The sequence below is a fragment of the Protopterus annectens genome, chromosome 2.part1 (assembly GCF_019279795.1).
Source record: "Protopterus annectens isolate FY-2018-M chromosome 2.part1, PAN1.0, whole genome shotgun sequence".
In the NCBI taxonomy this organism is placed as follows: Eukaryota; Metazoa; Chordata; order Ceratodontiformes; family Protopteridae; genus Protopterus; species Protopterus annectens.
In genome coordinates, this window is record NC_056729.1 from 1,194,353,056 (window position 1) to 1,194,371,484 (window position 18,429).

Here is an 18,429-nt window from a genome sequence, read left to right on the forward strand (position 1 = left end):
CGGATATAAATAGGACGTGCTGGAGGGATAGATTTATCACTCAGAGACTCCCTATGCTGTGGAATAAAATCCCGATCCATGTGAGGCAGAGCACCTCGCTGGCTCTGTTCAAGAGAAATCTTGACCTGTGGATGGGAGATCGTAGGTTTATCCCGGGAATCATCTCTGTGTCACTGCTGGACAGAGGCACAACAAACTAATGGGCACAGTATTTTTTCATATAAGGGGGAAATATTTGGGCTAGGCTTATAAATGCCTTAGGGCAGATAGCCTAGTATAAACCTATGAACCTATGAGGAAAATTTTGTATTACATTGAAAAATGTACTTATGTTCCCATCCCAAAAGGACCAGGTTGGCATATAAGGGGGCACAAGCAGCACCCATGGCAACTCCTTTCAATTGCTTGAAATATTCACCCCCAAAAAATATGTAGTTATTCTCCAAAATCAGACTCATTAGTTTACTTAAGAGTAATACTTCATCAGATTTTAGGGATGAATAAGTAAAGAGAACTTCTTCGAAAAGACTTAAACCTTCAAGTTTCGGAATACACGAAAAAAGATCTTCTACATCAGTAGTAAGAAACCAACCACCAGCTGACCATAAATCCTGCTTCAATTGACCTAAAAAGTCCCAAGAATCTTTTAATAAATGTGGAAATTTATTAATAATATGTTTTAATTTTTTATCCACATAGACCGCCAGGTTATGAGTCTTAGAACCTGTGGCTGCAACTATAGGTCTAAATGGTGGCTTCTTTATATTTTTATGTACCTTGGGAATTCAAAAAAACGTAGGAATTTTTGGATATTTATTAAGTAAAAAATTATATTCCTCCTTGGAAATTCTTTGATCCAACAAATATTCATACAAATAACTATCCAACCTACTATAAGAAATGTTGATCTCATTTTTTAGAACATGAACAATAACTGTCCTCTTGAAATAAAATTTGTTGCATATCATTGTTGTAATCTTCGGTGCTGTAGATGACCACACCGCCCCCTTTATCGGATGTCATAATTCTTACACCCTTATTCTGCCTTATGTTCTCCAATAGATTTTTTCCCCAGAGCTTAAGTTGTTAAACACTTTCCTTTTTTCTCCCCAGGTCCTGTATAAATCTTCTTTTACTAATTTTTCATATGTCAAAAATCAAGGTGGATTAAACTTACTACTTCTCTTTAGATTGTCATTAGATCCACTTTTATTAGATTTATCTGAAAAACTAAGATTCAGATTTAACTTTCTTAAATATAATTGTAAGTCTATCATAACCGAAGCTATGTCAGGAACATGTGTAGGAACAAACTTGAACCCCTTAGAAAATAGGGAAAATAATTCCTTAGTTATAGGAAAATTAGAATAATTGTATATGTTAAAACCGTTTAAACTATATTTAATATTATCAAAACATTGTATCTGTACTACTTCATCTACCATTTTTTGTAGTTGTAGTTCTGCTTCACTACTCTGCTGTAAGTCTTGTTCATCCCTTGTCTGCTTTTGGCTATTCTTTCTGAGCGTCGGGGTATTTGAAAATCCTGGTTATCAACAAAACATTCAGGCTCAATACCAGGATTACCATCATACATTTTGACATTCATGAAAACTTGTATCATAAAGTAATTAATAGGGTGGATCAAAATGTAATAACATTTTTAAGAAAAAAGTTAAGAAAATGGAAAGGGACACTAAGCAGTATAAACTGCATAAAGTGTATCCTACTGATAATCTTGTATTTTATACGGAACAAGAGCAGGAATATAGGACTGGTGGAACGGAGGATAGAATGCAATCTAGTTCCAGTATGAGTGTCAAAATGGTACAGACTCAGTGATACAGATTCAGGGAGGATGGCAGTGTGACCTAGATCCTTGCTAACCCCTGTCAGTTCTTGCCTGCAGTGAGTTAGGTCATGCAGTACTTCTGTACACATTAATTTTCAGGTACGTTCCTTGAGGCACTTGTACCTACAGTGATTTCTGCTGCCACCTTCCATTAAAATGCTGCTACACAAAAGTCTCACACTCTTTTCTAGAATGTTGATGTTTCCCCTCCTTTAAAATACTGTTAAACAAAATCTTCCAGATCTTTGTCAGTTTCTTCCCTCCTAATTTACAGACATCCACAAAAATACTATCTGTTCATGGAAGCATTCCTGCAGATTGATTATGCATCACCATATTTATCCCGTCTTCTGTCTTAACTAACTCTCTTCTAGAATGTGAGAGCTGGTAGCTGGTTGCTCCATTCCACTTTTCTTCCCGTTTGGTCTACTTGTTCTGGGTTTGCAAACTTCATTCAGCAGCAGTTTACTTAGGAGCAAAATTCCTAAACAAGTAGAGAGGAACATTTTCCTTAGTAGCAAAATTCCTGCACAAATAGACAGGAACACTGATCTTCAATATTTTCTTGACAAAATACCAGTAAGTTTTAAATATGGACTGTTCAGAGCATATGTATGTATAGTAAAAATTATAAAATGAAATTACAATCGCTGGATTTCATCTCATGAAAATAGAATTTAATTTTATTAAGAAATTTGAATCTGTGGTCCTACTAATGTGTGTTGGACTGTAAGGACAGCCTTGTATTCTATGAAACTCCTTTTTACTACAAACTCCAGCATGCTGCTTGCATTAAAATAGCCTTTATAACTGGCATGGTTAGTCTTGAGTTGTATCCATTTCATTTCCTTTTTGTTGCTTGCATGGGTAAGAAGTTGTAACATGTACCACCAGTCTTATAGCACTTTGTATTTTCTTCTTGGTTTCTTAGGTGTTTGAAGAAAGAAGAGAGCTGCTTGGAAAATGGGTAAGAAATTATTTTTATCTGTAATGTAGACCGCTTATTGAGTTTCACACAGTTAGGTATAGCTTAATTTTCTGCATTGCCATTGACTTTGTATTATGTTATTACTTATTTGGTATAACTGTCCATACCTCTATCCCTGTCATTCCCTGACACCCGTTGCCAGATATTACACATTTATGTGAGTTCTAATACACTCCTTGCCTGCTACCATAGTGAAGCAGAATATGTCACTCACAATGGGGACGTCACAAGGCAGCTCATTCCCATTTTGAGGTTGAAGACAGCCCCAGTATCAACTAAATAACGTCAGGTCTTTAGTATAATGGTCACCCAGGCACCTCCCAGCTGAGTTTCTATATTAGGAAGGACTTGAGTGACATATTTTCCTTATGGTGCTCTTACACTAAAAATAGCCACTTGCCATAGGAATAAACTATTTCTGATTCTGAGGATAGTAATAAATTTATTAATAAAAGCCTTATTTTCCCTGGGCCTTATTTTGATGTTTTCCACAATTGATAACTATGTTACAGTTTTACTTTACAAGTCAGTTTTACACTGTTAAGACTGAAGGGGGGATTCACTTTTCTGTAGGGCAGATATTGACTTATTTATCACTCTAACAGGCAACTGATGCAGAAAGAAGATCGTGTTGCTCAGGTGGATCTCAACTCAGCCAAAAAAGTAACATATACCATTTGTTTTCATGGAATACTGAACAGTGACTACAACAGTCAACGGTAAAGGGAGCAGATGGTGGTGAGTGCAGAACCAAAGGGTGAAGCACACAGGAAAGATGCTCTGTATGTCCTTCAATGAGCTGTTGGAGATGTGAATTACAAGGCCATTCTAAGTAGTCAGGAACAGAAAGCAAACAGCACTTTAGGCAGTGCACCCAGTTACACACAGTAGCACTGTAAAAGGCTTGGATACTAGCACAGAAGTTGCACTTCATCTAGTAAACAGCTTACACAATGAAGTGTACTGCTTTCCATTGTTAGGCATGATATTTGAGCATTGTTTGCTCAAGTGTCTTGCATAGAGTCTCAGTTTTTATGTGGAAAGGAATCAAATACATCTCAGAGCTTTGGCCTCAAGTCGTGACATTGGAGAGAGGGCTACACTACACTGCAAGGGTGTACAAGCTGATGGGGTTCACTTTTATGCTGAGGATTCACAGGAAGGCAGCATTGTGACCCACTGTAGGAATTTTTGTACAAGCTGCTTAGGGATTATACTGTTTTTTGAAAAGAGCAATGAGCATCTTACATCAGCTCTTGCACTAATTATTATATTTTGATTTAACAACTCACCCTTAAGTGGAAGACCATTTCTGGGGCATACTGAACCTATCCTGCAGTTGTGAGACTTTAAAGTTTTATGGTTATGTTTAAGTAAGGGGTGCAGTGGATGAAGCCAACTCCTTGTCATCTATGGGTAGGTTATCCCACTTCATCACACAGGGCTTTAGATTATTTTCTTTTCTTACATTCTCATGGAAACAGTCTTCCTGAATCATGATTGACTGAAAGGTACTATAACCATGTAAATAACGTTATGTTTGAAGGCAGAGCATAGTTTTCCCAGCAGTTAAAGTTTATGTGCAGTGCAGCTCCCACTTCTTTATCCCAGGCCTTAGAAATAGTAACAGCTGTAGAACTTAGTGAAATATATTGTGTTGATTTGATTTCATTTGAGCTACATACTTTGCAAATGACATCAGAAAGTGCACAGTCTCATCCCATTGTGGACCCCAATTGAGGTAGACGTTTAGGTGCTACTGTGATACAACAGCAGTATTAATCTATATATCAGTGACTGCTGAAAACCTTGCAGATTTCATTTTTTTTTACTTGGCCTATGTGGCTGAGTGTATGTATGCATGCATATGTGTGTATACACACACACACACACACACACACACACACACACACACACACACACACACACACACACACACACACACACACATATAGATATGTCTATGTCAGATGATCGACTTTTCGGGAACTTGGAAAAATATCGAAGAGACCATATGATTGAGTTTCCGAAAACTTAAACATCAATAAAAATCTACCTTTTTTACATTTTTACAGGAGGGCTTGCCCCCCTGCACACCACATGCTCTGCAAATTATATAGCAACTCTGAGATCACACTACAGTGAGGAAAAGAGTAGATTTCTAGATCCTTGCTGTACCACAATCTCCATTCAAAAGCTTTGAGTTTTCAAAAACTTAGTCATATGGTCTTGATCATATGGAGTTCCAGTTTCTGAAAACTCGATTGATAGGGAACTATATAAATAAACTAAAAAAAAAAATATATATATATATATATATATATATATATATATATATATATATATATCGACATACATACATTCACACAGTGGATATAAAAAGAGTACACACCCGTTAAAATGCCAGGTTTTTGTGATATAAAAAAATGAGACCACAATAAATCATTTGAAAACTTTTCCCACCTTTAATGTGACCTGTAACCTGTACAATTCAATTCAAAAACAAACAAATCTGTTAGGGGAAAAAATATAAAAAATAAAAAAAACATACAATACACTGATTGCATAAGTGTTGTTGTTCTTCTTCTTTCGGCTTTTCCCCATTAGGGGTCACCACAGCAGAACACCGGTCTGCTAATGATTGGCAGTAGATTTTTACGGTGCCGAGGTGCCAGCCCGATGCCCAACCTTCAATGAAGGCACGCCCATTTACACATGTCTTTCGAATGCCACTCAACTGCAGGGAGGACATGCAGACTCCACACAGAAGCAGAAGGCACTCCAGCTGAGAATCGAACAGGAGAACCTCTTGCTGTGAGGCGACAACGCTACAGCTGCACCACTGCGGCTTACACACTGATTGCATAAGTGTGCACACCCTTAAACTGATACTTTGTGTACACCCTTAAACTAATACTTTGTTGAAGCACCTTTTGATTTAATTACAACATTCAGTCCTCTTAGGTACACACCTGACATCAATTAAAGAGACTCTTATTAACCCCAAATAAAGTTTGGCTGTCCTAGTAGGATTTTCCTGACATTTGCTCAGTTACCTGCTACAGCAAAAGCCATGGTTCGCAGAGAGCTTACAGATCATCAAAGGGATCTCATTGTTGAAAAGTATCAGTCAGGAGAAGCGTAAAAAAAATTTCCACAGCATTGGATATACCATGGAACACAGTGAAGACAGTCATCAAAAACTGGGAAAATATGGGACAACAGTAATGTTGCAAAGAACTGGACGTCCCTCCAAAACTGATGAAAAGGCAAGATGAAATCTGGTCAGGGAGGCTGCCAAGAGACCTACAGCAGCACTGAAGGGGCTGCAGGAATTTCTGGCAAGTACTGGTTGTGTACTGCATGTGACAACAATCTCCCATATTCTCCATATGTCAGGACTATGGGGTACGGGTGTCAGACAGAAGCCTTTTCTTACACAGAAAAACATCCAGGCCTGACTAAAATTTGCAAAACAATACATAAAATCTCCCAAAAGCATTTGGGAAAATGTGTTATGGTCTGATGAGACCAAGGTAGAACTTTTGGGCCACAATCCCAAAAGGTACGTTTGCCCAAAAGCAACACTTTGCATCACCAAAAGAACAACATCTCCATGTTCGAAGCATGGTAGTGGCAGGATCATGCTTTGCGGTTGCTTTTCTTCAGCTGGAACTAGGGCTTTCGTCAAGGTGGAGGGAATTATGAATAGTTCCAAATACCAGTCACTTTTGTCCCAAAACTTTCAGGTGTCTGTTAGAAAGCTGAAGATGAAGAGGAATTTCACCTTTCAACACGACAATGACCCCAAGCATACATCCATATCAACAAAAGAAATGGCTTCACCAGAAGAAAATTTAAGTTTTAGAATGGCCCAGCCAGAGCCCAGACCTAAATCCAATAGAAAATCTGTGGGGTGACCGGAAGAGGGCTGTGCTGAGACACCCTTGCAATCTGACAGATTTGGAGCACTTTTGCAAGGAAGAGTGGGCAAATATTGCCAAGTCAAGATTTGCCCTGCTGACAGACTCCTAAGCAAGAAGACTGAATGATGTAATTAAATCAAAAAGTGCATCAACCAAGTATTAGTTTAAGGGTGTGCATACACAACAAAGGGTGTGCACACTTAAGCAACCAGTGTATTGTACGTTTTTTTATTTTTTATATATTTTTTTCCCTAACAGATTTATTTGTTTTTCAATTGAATTGTACAGGTTATAGGTCACATTAAAGATGGGAAAAGTTTTGAAATTATTTATTATGGTATCATTTTTTATATCACAAAAACCTGGCATTTTAACAGGAGTGTGTACACTTTTTATATCCACTGATATATATATATATATATATATATATATATATATATATATATACACAAACACACACACACACACACACACACACACTGTATAAATACAGATGTGTGTGTGTGCGTGTGTGTGTATGCATTTAGCTGTTTTTGTCAAAAGGTGTCTTGGTTGGTATCTGTTAGTCAACACAGTTTGGTCGACTAAACGGATGGTTGGTGAATTTGCCCTTTCCTCAACAATTTTGCGATCTCTGAGTTAGAATATATAATTAGCAGGGGATATGGTAGTTGCAAGGGGACTTGGCCCCTGCAAAAAAAATTATGTTTTCTTTTGTATTTTTTGTAAAGTTTTTTTGCATGCGTTGAGATTGATGCTTGGCGCAAGTGTAGTAGCATGTTGATGTGCATAATGTTGATTGTTTAGTGTCGATATGCATGTCAGAATTAGAGCTGTTTGACGAAGGTAGGTAAAACCATATATACCTGTGTGTGTGTGTGTGTGTATATATATATATATATATATATATATATATATATATATATATATATATGTATGTGTGTATACATATATATATATATATATATATATATATATATATATATATGTGTATATATATATATATGTATATATATATATATATATATATATATGGGTTCACTCACTGAAAGTTCATTTCACTGACAACTATTATATACAAATAAATGGAATATGCCCCTTCCCCACTGTAGTGCGACCTGGATAGATTATATATATATATATATATAAGCAATATTATATCAAAACGTAAGAATATCATATGAAATGAAGTGTGTGTGTATATACCCCCAACTATATATTCTAACTAGGGTATACAGTGGGGAAGGGGAATATTCCATTTTATTGCTAATTTGCAGTGAAATGAAATATATACATATGCATACATATATACATATACATACATATACACGTATATATACATACATGTATATGTATTTGTGTGTGTGTATACATACCTCTCAACTGTACTGATGTGCGCAGAATGTCCAGATTTTTGCCTCATATTTTTGGTGTGTTCCTCCTAAAATCTGCACTTTTCTGGCAAATAGCTGAGGATTGAAGTCATTCGGCCGGATTCAGCAAGCTGTGCACAGAGTGCCTGAATAGTGCAAGAGCTGCTGCACACAATATGGCCACCGAGTGATCCAGGAACGAGCCTCCAAGACGTGTACAAACACACCTGCACTATTCCCGCATAGACACCACTGCTATATGCCAGTTACCTCATTTACTAGTGAAAACCATGCAAATGAGGTGAATTAGCGATCCAGGAAGCAGGCAGGCATATGTGTGGGAATAGTGTAACCTGCAGAAATGTTTTCGGTTACTAACCGAATACATTTCTGCAAATTACAAAATGGAGGCATGACAGTTTGAAAGAAAACATGTAATCAATGTAGTAGGCATGCCAATGGCCAAATATATGGCCATTGGCATGAGGAATAGTTGCAAAATTAGAAAAAAATAACTTTTTTTTTTTTGGCTGATTTCGGCCGTTTAAGCATAGGATAGCAGTGTGCAAACAGGATCGGCCTGAAAATAAGAAAACAAGTTGGAAATAAGCTTTTAAACCCAAATCAGCATTTTGCCATAATAGTCAATGGCATGCATAAGACAACAATACCAGTGAATAGAGGTTGCTAAGGCTGAGTGTGAGTGTGGTAAATATGAATTAGCATTCTGTTTGATGCAAATGAGGGGATTGATACTGAATCACAGATTTCCTCTCAGTGTTACCTTGCACCAAACCATGTAGGTGCAGCAACACCATTGTATAAGTCTAAGAGATGGATGACCTCATAAGAGGGAGTGTCATGCATGCTGTAAGCTTATTGGAGCTCTGTTGCCCGTGTTTGCCCTTAGCTAAGCACAGCTAAGGAAGGGGTGCGTCTGAGGCTGCCTAGCAGTGTTTACATTGCCTAAACGTGTGTGCGCGACACGCACCGGGTTCTAAACAAAAAAAAAAAAAAACAGGAAATAGCAGCTCTTTTCACATCTGAGCACTGGGTATATGCAGCACGCCTTGGGGCTTAAACAGGAAGGCAGTGGGAAGGGAAAACAGCAGTAGGAAGGCAATCAAGGAGAACTAGCATAGCTGGCAGCCGAAATGTATCAGAATCAGCCAATTACACATGGAACAGCCTAGCACACTACTATAAACTATGCAAACACCTTACAGTCTGTTTTTTCCCACAAACTCTACACCGGTGTACACAGATGGGGAAATTTTACCTGACAAAACTAACAAAATGTTAGGAGTTGCTGTCGCTCTCATGCATCAATATGTGCAAGAGGCTGAGGGTGGTGAGGATGTGAGTACTGATGACCAACCCACAATGAGGAAAAGGAGAAGAGTGTACAGATCCAGGGTAACCTGCCAATTAGTGTGGGAAGAAATAGCCAGGGAATTGTTATGGCTAGGCTTGTATAGGCCGTAGGGCCGATAGCCTAGTACTAACCTATGAACTTATGAACCAGGGGCTACATGAGCTGGAGATAGTGGAGCGGTATAGGGTGGACAGGGACATTCTACAGCAAATTGTTGAGCTGTGTTGGTCATGCCTCACACACAGAACCAACAGAGGGGAACCCATCCCAGTGGATACCAATGTATGTGTAGGCTTAGGAATACTAGCCACAGGCATCTTCCAAAGGGCAACTGGGGATATTGTGGGGATCTTGCAGGCATCAGCATCCAGGGTACTCCACCAGTTCCTGGATGCCATGTCGGCACATGCTGGTGAGCACATATATTTCCTCAACACCAGTGAGGTGTTGACTAGCAATATGCGTCTCTTTCACCAAATAGCAGAATACCCTGATGTAGTGTGTGCTATAGACTGCATGCACATACACATCAAAGCACCACCTGGCGAGCAGGTTAGGATCTACGTAAACTGCAAGGGCTTCCCTCCATCAACTTGCCATGTCGTGTGCAATGCCTAGGGCATTATCTTGAATGTGTGTGCTGGCAGCCCTGGAAGCTATCACAACTCCCACATCTGGCATATAACAAAGCTGTACCAGTCATTTGCCAGTGGGGACATCCCACATGGCCACCTAGTGGGGGATGCTGGCTATGCACTGGAGCCGTGGTTGATGACACCCGTCAGAAATGTACTCACACTGAAGAAGAACTCCATAATGAGACACACGCACAAACCAGAATCATAATAGAGCATGTGTTTGGGATGCTCAAGTCACGGTTCCGCTGCCTGGACATATCCGGTGGAGCCTTGCAGTACTCTCCAACTACATGTATACAAATGTTCATAGTATGTGCCATGCTACACAATATGATCCTGTTGAAACAGCTGCAGCAGTAACAGCAAGGGACAAGGCCACACGGGCCCCACCATTGCCAAGGCCATCACAGGCACAGAGGGACTTGGAGGAGGAGCTACCTGAACCTGCCATGTAGACAGAAGGAGGTGTGCCCAGTATGCCCAGGCCTTGGCAAAGAGACGATACATATCACATACACTGACACGGTAGGGACCCATGGAATGACACCTCTCTCTGACTCGCACATACAGTAAAAGGGATGCCAAACATGACACTGCCTGTGCTTTACCAGGTATAGGGAGTGTACTATGTGCATCCGACATAGTCAGCCCCCCAGCACCATCCTCAATACTGGGACAGCCACAAGGTAAGTCAGTCTTCCTATCAATTACTGAATGGAGTGGTATGTTCTGATAGTTATATCTATGGTATGGACGTGAGCATGCAAGGGAATTGGGGGCTGAATGGGATGGCAGCAGATAGTGGACACCTATATGGGCAGAATGAAATCCATAACACATACTGGTGTCAGCATGCTAGGCAGTACTAGACAAGGTGACAAATCCTACTGCAGTACATGTGGTGGCCCAAATGTGTGTCCATAGGACACACACATGCATGTCAGTGAGGCTCACATACCCACCACCAGCCTCAGCCAGCAGGACAGGTGTAGATGGCCATAAAGAAAGGCTGGGATAAGGCCTCCAATTGATGGCAATGGTTAACAACCCCCCTCCAGACATACACAAACAGACTACAACAGGTATGGCAGTTGTATATTAGTTCTGAAGGTTAAGAAGTCTGAAAATGAAGTGTAAGTCAATAAAACCTAAGAACTGTACTCTACTGATATGCCTCCAGTCTGCATGGTAGGTCAGAATACAAAATGAAATGGTAGCCAACAGAGTACCTGAAATACCAGTACAGTCATAGCAAATGTTTAAAGTCGTCAGGTGTGCCTCCCCCCCCCCAACAATCCTATGTAGAAATGCAGTAACATGTAAGTGTGAGGTGTAATAACAGTGGAGCACAGATTACCCGAGCTGGCCCAATCTACAAGACAGATTGTTGCATGTGTACAATATGCAGGGGTCCATGTGTTAGGTTGTTGTATGCTCAATATTGTGTGGAAGTGGTCAGCATGTAGGCATGGAAGGTTGTGTCTCAGTGGCCTATGGGTAGTACTGTGGATGACATGGCCATGTTCTGACAACTGCAGTGCCAGCCACAATGCTACTCAGCAATACCCATGTCAGCAGTCGTCCATACTCACTGTCCAGATGTCAATATCTGTCACCGTCTGAAAGATGGACATGCCATGAATGTGGGCCAATACATACACACAGTACACAGGTGGAAGTAACCTAGACAGAGTGCATAAAATGTAACTGTCAACTGCACACAACTTTGGAATTGTACATACAGGTTAGCAGCACATTAGTTGTCCATGTAGTATGGAATACTGATGTAGTCTGGCTAATCACTGGCAGACCACAAGAGACACAGTTATGAAGTAATGAGAGACTGCCTATGTCCCCGCACAAGGCAGTATAAGGGAAATGTCCCAGGTATATCTGTGAGTCAGCTTCAAGTAGCTTCCATAGCACACATGCACTCAGCTCACCCCACCATCAGCTACAGGTTTATCACAGGTCATATCCTTTCTGTTGGGAATTAGTACAGTATGACCTCCACATCTGTATGGGAATACCCACAAAATGCAGCATGCTGAAGAGGTGTCCTATGCAGGTGTGTCCCTAGCTGTAAGCAGCACCTTGCCTGCATCCAGACCAATGGGTTAATATGTACAGGAACTATTGCCATTAACACCTTGCACACTTACCCTGTCACCCCAGGGGAATCCACTCATAGGTTCATAGATTAGTACTAGGCTAACTGCCCTAATTGGTCATTTTAAGCCTAGCCAATTACCCCGTGTGAGAATCAGACCCTGTACATTGTGTCTGTAAGGTACACACCTTAACCACTATGCCAGCCTCCCACACTGGCTCACAGCCTTGGAATGTAGGAATGACAGAATGCACTGGCCTGCTACAGATGGCCCGCATCACTGCAAAATGACCTACAGTCCTCTGTCAAAGGCCTGTGCCCCACCCGTACTGCCAATGTATGGTATCTCATGGGGTCCCAGCTAACAAACTAACACAGTCAACAGAACACAAATGCAAGGCCATGTTGAGAAATCCCAGTAGCATGCCCCCCCATGTCCTACTGCATGAACTGTGGACCAATCCATTAATACCACAGGGATGAAGGGCCAACTATAGGGATACTTCTCAGATATTGCTCACATAATGTTAGGACGAGGATAGAATAACAGGGGGGTGTTGTAGATGCATGGACATCATGGAGTGTGTGAATTCTGAAATTCTGATGTGTGCCCATATTATCCTGCAAACCCAGTAATGGGTGGCTACAAACCTGCTCATAAACCACAATGTGAAGGGGAACTGATCAGATATATGAGCCCTGCCACTAGGTAACCTGGGTGAATCTGTACAGCTGAGAGGTATGGCCACAGCAGGATATGGCCATTCTGTTAAGTCAATATATGTACAAGAAGGGGATCCTCAACCACCATACTACCAAGTTGCTGGACCATTTACACCGATCCATCAGCAAGTGTCTGTAGCTACCCCTCCAGAATGGCAGGAGTGTGCAAGAATGTGTAGGCTGCGGACCACAATACTGGACTCAGCTTCATTCAGTTTGTATTTTCAGTAAATAACTGTGAGCAAATAATTATATCTGTCAGTAGTTGATGACATAATACACCATAGAGTAAAACAGTACATATGTCTGAATATCTCTGCTAACACCAACCATGTAACACAACAGCACAGACAGCAGTAGTTGCAGTATCCCCCTATCTGTTGCCCATTGTGATTCCATATTGTCACCCTATCCACAGATATCCTGCAGAAACAGGTTGCTATCTGTAGGTTAAGAACACCAAACCCTGGACTGGAGTACAACCCTACCTGGAATGGTTTCACACACTCAGTACAGAAGGTCATACTGGGCATGCTCCTACACTTAGAGAAATGAAGCCCATGTCTGACAACACAGTGGACTATACATATCTGTCATTTGCAGATGTCTGTGCACACACACCAAGTTGTACACCATTTATGCTTCACACACACATATTAGATAGGAATACTCACACATATCCAAGGCAAACACACTATAGTATGTCAAACATACACACACACAGATGTAGGGAAGAGAGAGACAGTGACAGATAAAATTCCATTATGAAGTCTGTCCCACCCACTACACTTCCAATTGGCCGATATCACATGAGGTTCTGATGTCAATCACTGTAGATATTCCTTTAGGTAGCCCTCAGACCTATAGTGTCCGTGGTGCTTGTGATAACTGTGTAACACAATAGTACAAATCAGTATTCATGTAGCATTTGTATACTCAGTCCTGACAAATGTAAAGTTGTGTGTGACTGTGTGTGTGTGTTTCCAGAGGAATGATTTATGGTCCATTCACACACACTGCACTTCCCATTGGCCATGTTAGCACTCCTGCTGATGTCAGTCACCTTGAAATAAACCATCAGCCAAATCTCAATTGTATAAGCTCTGTGGAGCTCGCGATAACTGCGTAATACTGTAGTGTAACAAACTAGTTAGATATGAGTTCTAATCCCAGGCATGGCAACATTGATTGTGTGTGTGTGTGTGTTTGTGTGTGTGTTTGTGGAGATAAATTATTCTGAGGCCATTCACACTTACTAAACCTGCCATTGCCCACTTTAGCATGCCTGCTGATGTCAGTCACCTTGAAATAACCCTTTGGCCAAGTCTCAGTCCTATAAGCTCTGTGCCACTTGCGATAACTGTGTAATACTGTAGTGTAGCAAACTAGTTAGGTAGGAGTTCTAGTCCCAGACATGGCAACTGTGATTTTGTGTGTGTGTGTGTGTGTGTGTGTGTGTGTGTGTGTGTGTGTGTGTGTGTGTGTGTGTGTGGATATGAATGATTTTTGAGGTCATTCACACTCACTACACCTGCCATTCCCCTACTTTAGCACACCTGCTGTCAGTTACCTTGAAATAACCGTTTGGCCAAGTCTCAGCTCTATAAGCTCTGTGGCACTTGCAATAAATGAGTTATACTGTAGTGTAGCAAACTAGTTAGGTAGGAGTTCTAATCCCAGACATGGCAACTGTGAAAATGTGTGTGTTTGTGTGTGTGAGTGTGTGTGTGTCTTTGCTGACACCTGGTTTTGTGGTCATTCACACTTACTACACTTCCCTTACCCCTCCTTTAGCTCTGCAGCTGATGTCACTTACCTTCAAAGATACCTTTGGACAGCTCTCCAACATAAAATCTCTGTGGCACTCGTGATAACTGCGTGACACTATAATACCAATACATAGCTAGGTAGGGGGTTGAAACTCAGTACTGGCAAGCGTGTGTGTGTGTGTGTGTGTGTGTGTGTGTGTGTGTGTGTGTGTGTGTGTGTGTGTGTGTGTGTGTGTGTGTGTGTGTGTGTGTGTGTGTGTCATCAGTATCCTGTGTGGGTGTTGGTGTGATTGTGTAAATAACAAGATCCATTGCAGGGTGGGTTTTGCTGCATTTTCATATTGAGGACCCATATGTCCCAATGTCACATTACAAGGCAAACAGTTGTCAAATACCGTAGAGGTTGTTGTAGACAATCCACAGTCATACATTTATATATAGGTAACCATTATATTACCCAGAGACCTCTCTCCACCCACGGATCATACAAAAACATGCTTGACTCTCTCTCTCTTCCTTTCTTTCTTTCCCTCTATCTCTCTCTCTCTCACACTGTCTGGTAGGTGTGGAAAATGCATCTGTTTTTCATAGGCAGCAGCTTGACTTTGGTAGATACTGCTCATGATCAGCTGATGGCCTGTGCATGAATTGGAGTCCTCCACTTGCTAATTGCATGTGGAACACCTGTGGTATCATTCCTATAGCCAATTGCATGGCAACACACTCCTATAAGTAAGCAATGCAAGTGGGTGTTGAACCTTCTCCTTCACTGTGAGCAGGACTTCCTGTGGGTGTCTGGCAAACAGCATTACAGAAGGTAGTTGGAAATACCTCTTACAACAAACAATGTGGAGACAGGCCAACAAACTGGAGGGGGATGTTCCAGACATGGGGACAGAATTTAAGTATTGCTGTTCTACATTTGAAGTAATGTTGGTTTAACAGGGTTTGTGTGGATATGGCTGTTCTGCATGATTTAAAGTCTGGCATGACAGTGTTATGTGGTTGTGAAAACTCTCACCTATAGGGCTATCTGCAGACTGGCCAGAGTTTGGAGTCTTAGATTTGGTGTGTTGCTCACACATTTTGTGTCTTTATAAATGCAGTAGCATGTTCTGATGATTGTAGTCAGTAAATGGTAACATCCATGTGTGTTACTTACTTCATATCCCTCAGAAAAGATATGTCACAGCAAACCCTGTTACACCAGCAATGTTCTCAGTTATAACTGCAATATGTCAATATTGGCCCTGTGTATGTGCCTCTGTCCCCCAAGTCTGTCACCCTTTGTTAATATGTTTTGCACTAAGAGGTGGATATGTACAGTATATCATTATTTACTGACATAATTCCTGATATCAAGCCAGTGATATATCAGACTGCCAGACATGTAATGTATAGGAGGCCTAATAGTTGAGGGCAAAACCTGGACATTCTGTTGTAGTCTGTACAGTAGTGAGGTCTGTGTACTTATGGTGATTGTTGACAGAGTGTCTTTATTATGTAGCAGTGTATTGTGATCATGTTATTTGGCCTGTGTGCAGACTGGGGTAGATGTTGGTGTTCTTGGTCCTGCTCTATCTGACGTTGCATGCTGCTCCAGTTTCTGATACCCTATCAGCCTATATGTTTGTAGGGCCAGACTGAGACATGTCCCATACCACAGTCAGGCATCACACCACACTGTGAATTGGGCCAGTATATGTAGGGTTAGTGTGTGAGTGGCAAACATGATGATGACTTTTGTTCACACAGGTCATAGACTGTACTATTACTTAGGCTTACCATTATGTGACTGTGACTGTGTTGAGATAGGTTGTGGGTATGCACTTTCACACTGGTGTCTATTACTCCATGCTGTTACATGCCTGTAGTGCCTGCTATATTCGCAGTTACATATCTATTCCCCATAATTAAATTGGGTTAGTGTTATGGCAGTCAGCCTATAGTTTAGACAGTGCTTTGTGACATGCCTAGCAGCTCAGTGTATTTACCCTAGTGTGATGTTATGTCCAGATATTTGTCAGATGTACTGTTGCCTGGCCACCGTACATGTTGTGTATTTCTGACAAAGCAGTGGGCGGGTGTGAAGATGTATGTCACTAACTAGTGTGAACTGTGTGGCTTGGGACCTCTGCTCCTCCAGTTAATATGTGTTAGGACAGACAGGAAGGTGTGAATGCATCAACTGTGTGAGCTTATCTAGTCCAGTACTTCTGATATATCCCCATTTTCATGGCTTTAAAGCTGCCGTCTGTCAGGCTTGTTCCACGTTTCTTACACTAAGGCGTTCTGTGTATACCTCCTGACTGACCAGATTGTTTCAGACTGTCCATGTTTATAGCTCATATTTCTTCTGTATTCCACAGGATCATTACTGTGATTTGTGAGGTACTTCACTATGATGATTTTATGATATCTGTCAGTAACTGATGGCGTACATGTCAGTTTCAGAAGAGCCTTTCTTCACAGCATATATGTTGACACAACCCCTGTCACTGTAGCAACATTCTACATTTATAACTGCAATACATACATTAGGTTCCCTTGCACTAAGAGGTTGAGAGTTATGGGCTGAGGTATGACTCCACTACATGTTATGGGCATATATTTTTTTATATAGATATAGATATATACATACATATATATATATATATATATATATATATATATATATCGTATTTCTTTCTAAATAAGACCTAACCAGAGAGTAAGGCCTAGCATGGTTTTTCCAGGGTGTTCATGATATAAGCACTACACCAAAAATAAGCCTAAGTTCGATTCTTACTGTAACCGAATCACCATTCATACTTGACGGTTGAGATCTTTGGCCCGTAAACCCACGCAGGTGTACTTTGATTGGTCAAAGTACAGACAACGTGTGGGAAGCACATGCTCATGATAATGAGCAGCTGTGGTAGTGTCTCCTCTTCATAGCCAGTGCCATTTTGTGTTGCCACTCTGGTTGCGTAAGTCTTCAATTAACCCCCCCCCCCAGACAAGATGAGTGCAAAATGAAAGAGATATTTTGTCGTGTACAAGAAGGGAATCGTGGAAGACTCCCGTGGAAAGAACCTGATGGATTTCTATAAAGAGAAGAAGTTAGATCTCCGAATGGTCCGAAAATGGCGAGCAGCATAAATTAACCTCAGTCAACAGGCTGAAGAGGGAAACGCTAAGAAGTGTAAGTGTGGATCGGTCGGCAAACATTTTTTTCTGAGCCTGAAGACATCATCTGTGAGTGGATTGCTAACAGGAGAGCAAAGGCTTTGGTTGTGCGCAGGGCTGATATTCAAGCATTTGCCCTTACAATAGCACCACAGTTAGAAATATCCACAGAAGAATTCAAAGCATCATAACATTGGCTGGATGGCTTCTTTCAGCGATATGAACTGTCTCTAAGAAGATCAACAGCACTGTTCAAGCTGGAAGATACTGAAGTTATTAAACTTGCATATGTGTTCAAGTCCTTTGATGGCATTGACTTTTCTAAATTCCAACTCTCAAACATGATGGCTATGGATGAAACTGCAGTGTTTATGGGCTAAGGATCTCAAACAACAATTGATCACAGGGGTGCCTCATCAATCTACATTCTCCACTGGTTACAAGAGCGTATGTGTTTACCTGTATGTTGGCAATTCGTCGAGATAGAAAGAAAACCCCACCTCTAAT

General features: G+C 40.9%; 1 protein-coding gene across 5 annotated transcripts in view; it reads left to right on the forward strand.

Moving 5' to 3' along the window:
- Positions 1-18,429, forward strand: part of FBXO16 (F-box protein 16) — an 872,321-nt gene that overhangs the window by 467,274 nt on the left and 386,618 nt on the right. For all 5 annotated transcript variants that reach the window (XM_044062723.1, XM_044062722.1, XM_044062721.1 and 2 more), the window contains one exon: positions 2,784-2,819. In XM_044062723.1, the coding sequence (XP_043918658.1) occupies positions 2,784-2,819 (36 nt within the window). The remainder of the gene's footprint in view (positions 1-2,783; positions 2,820-18,429) is intronic.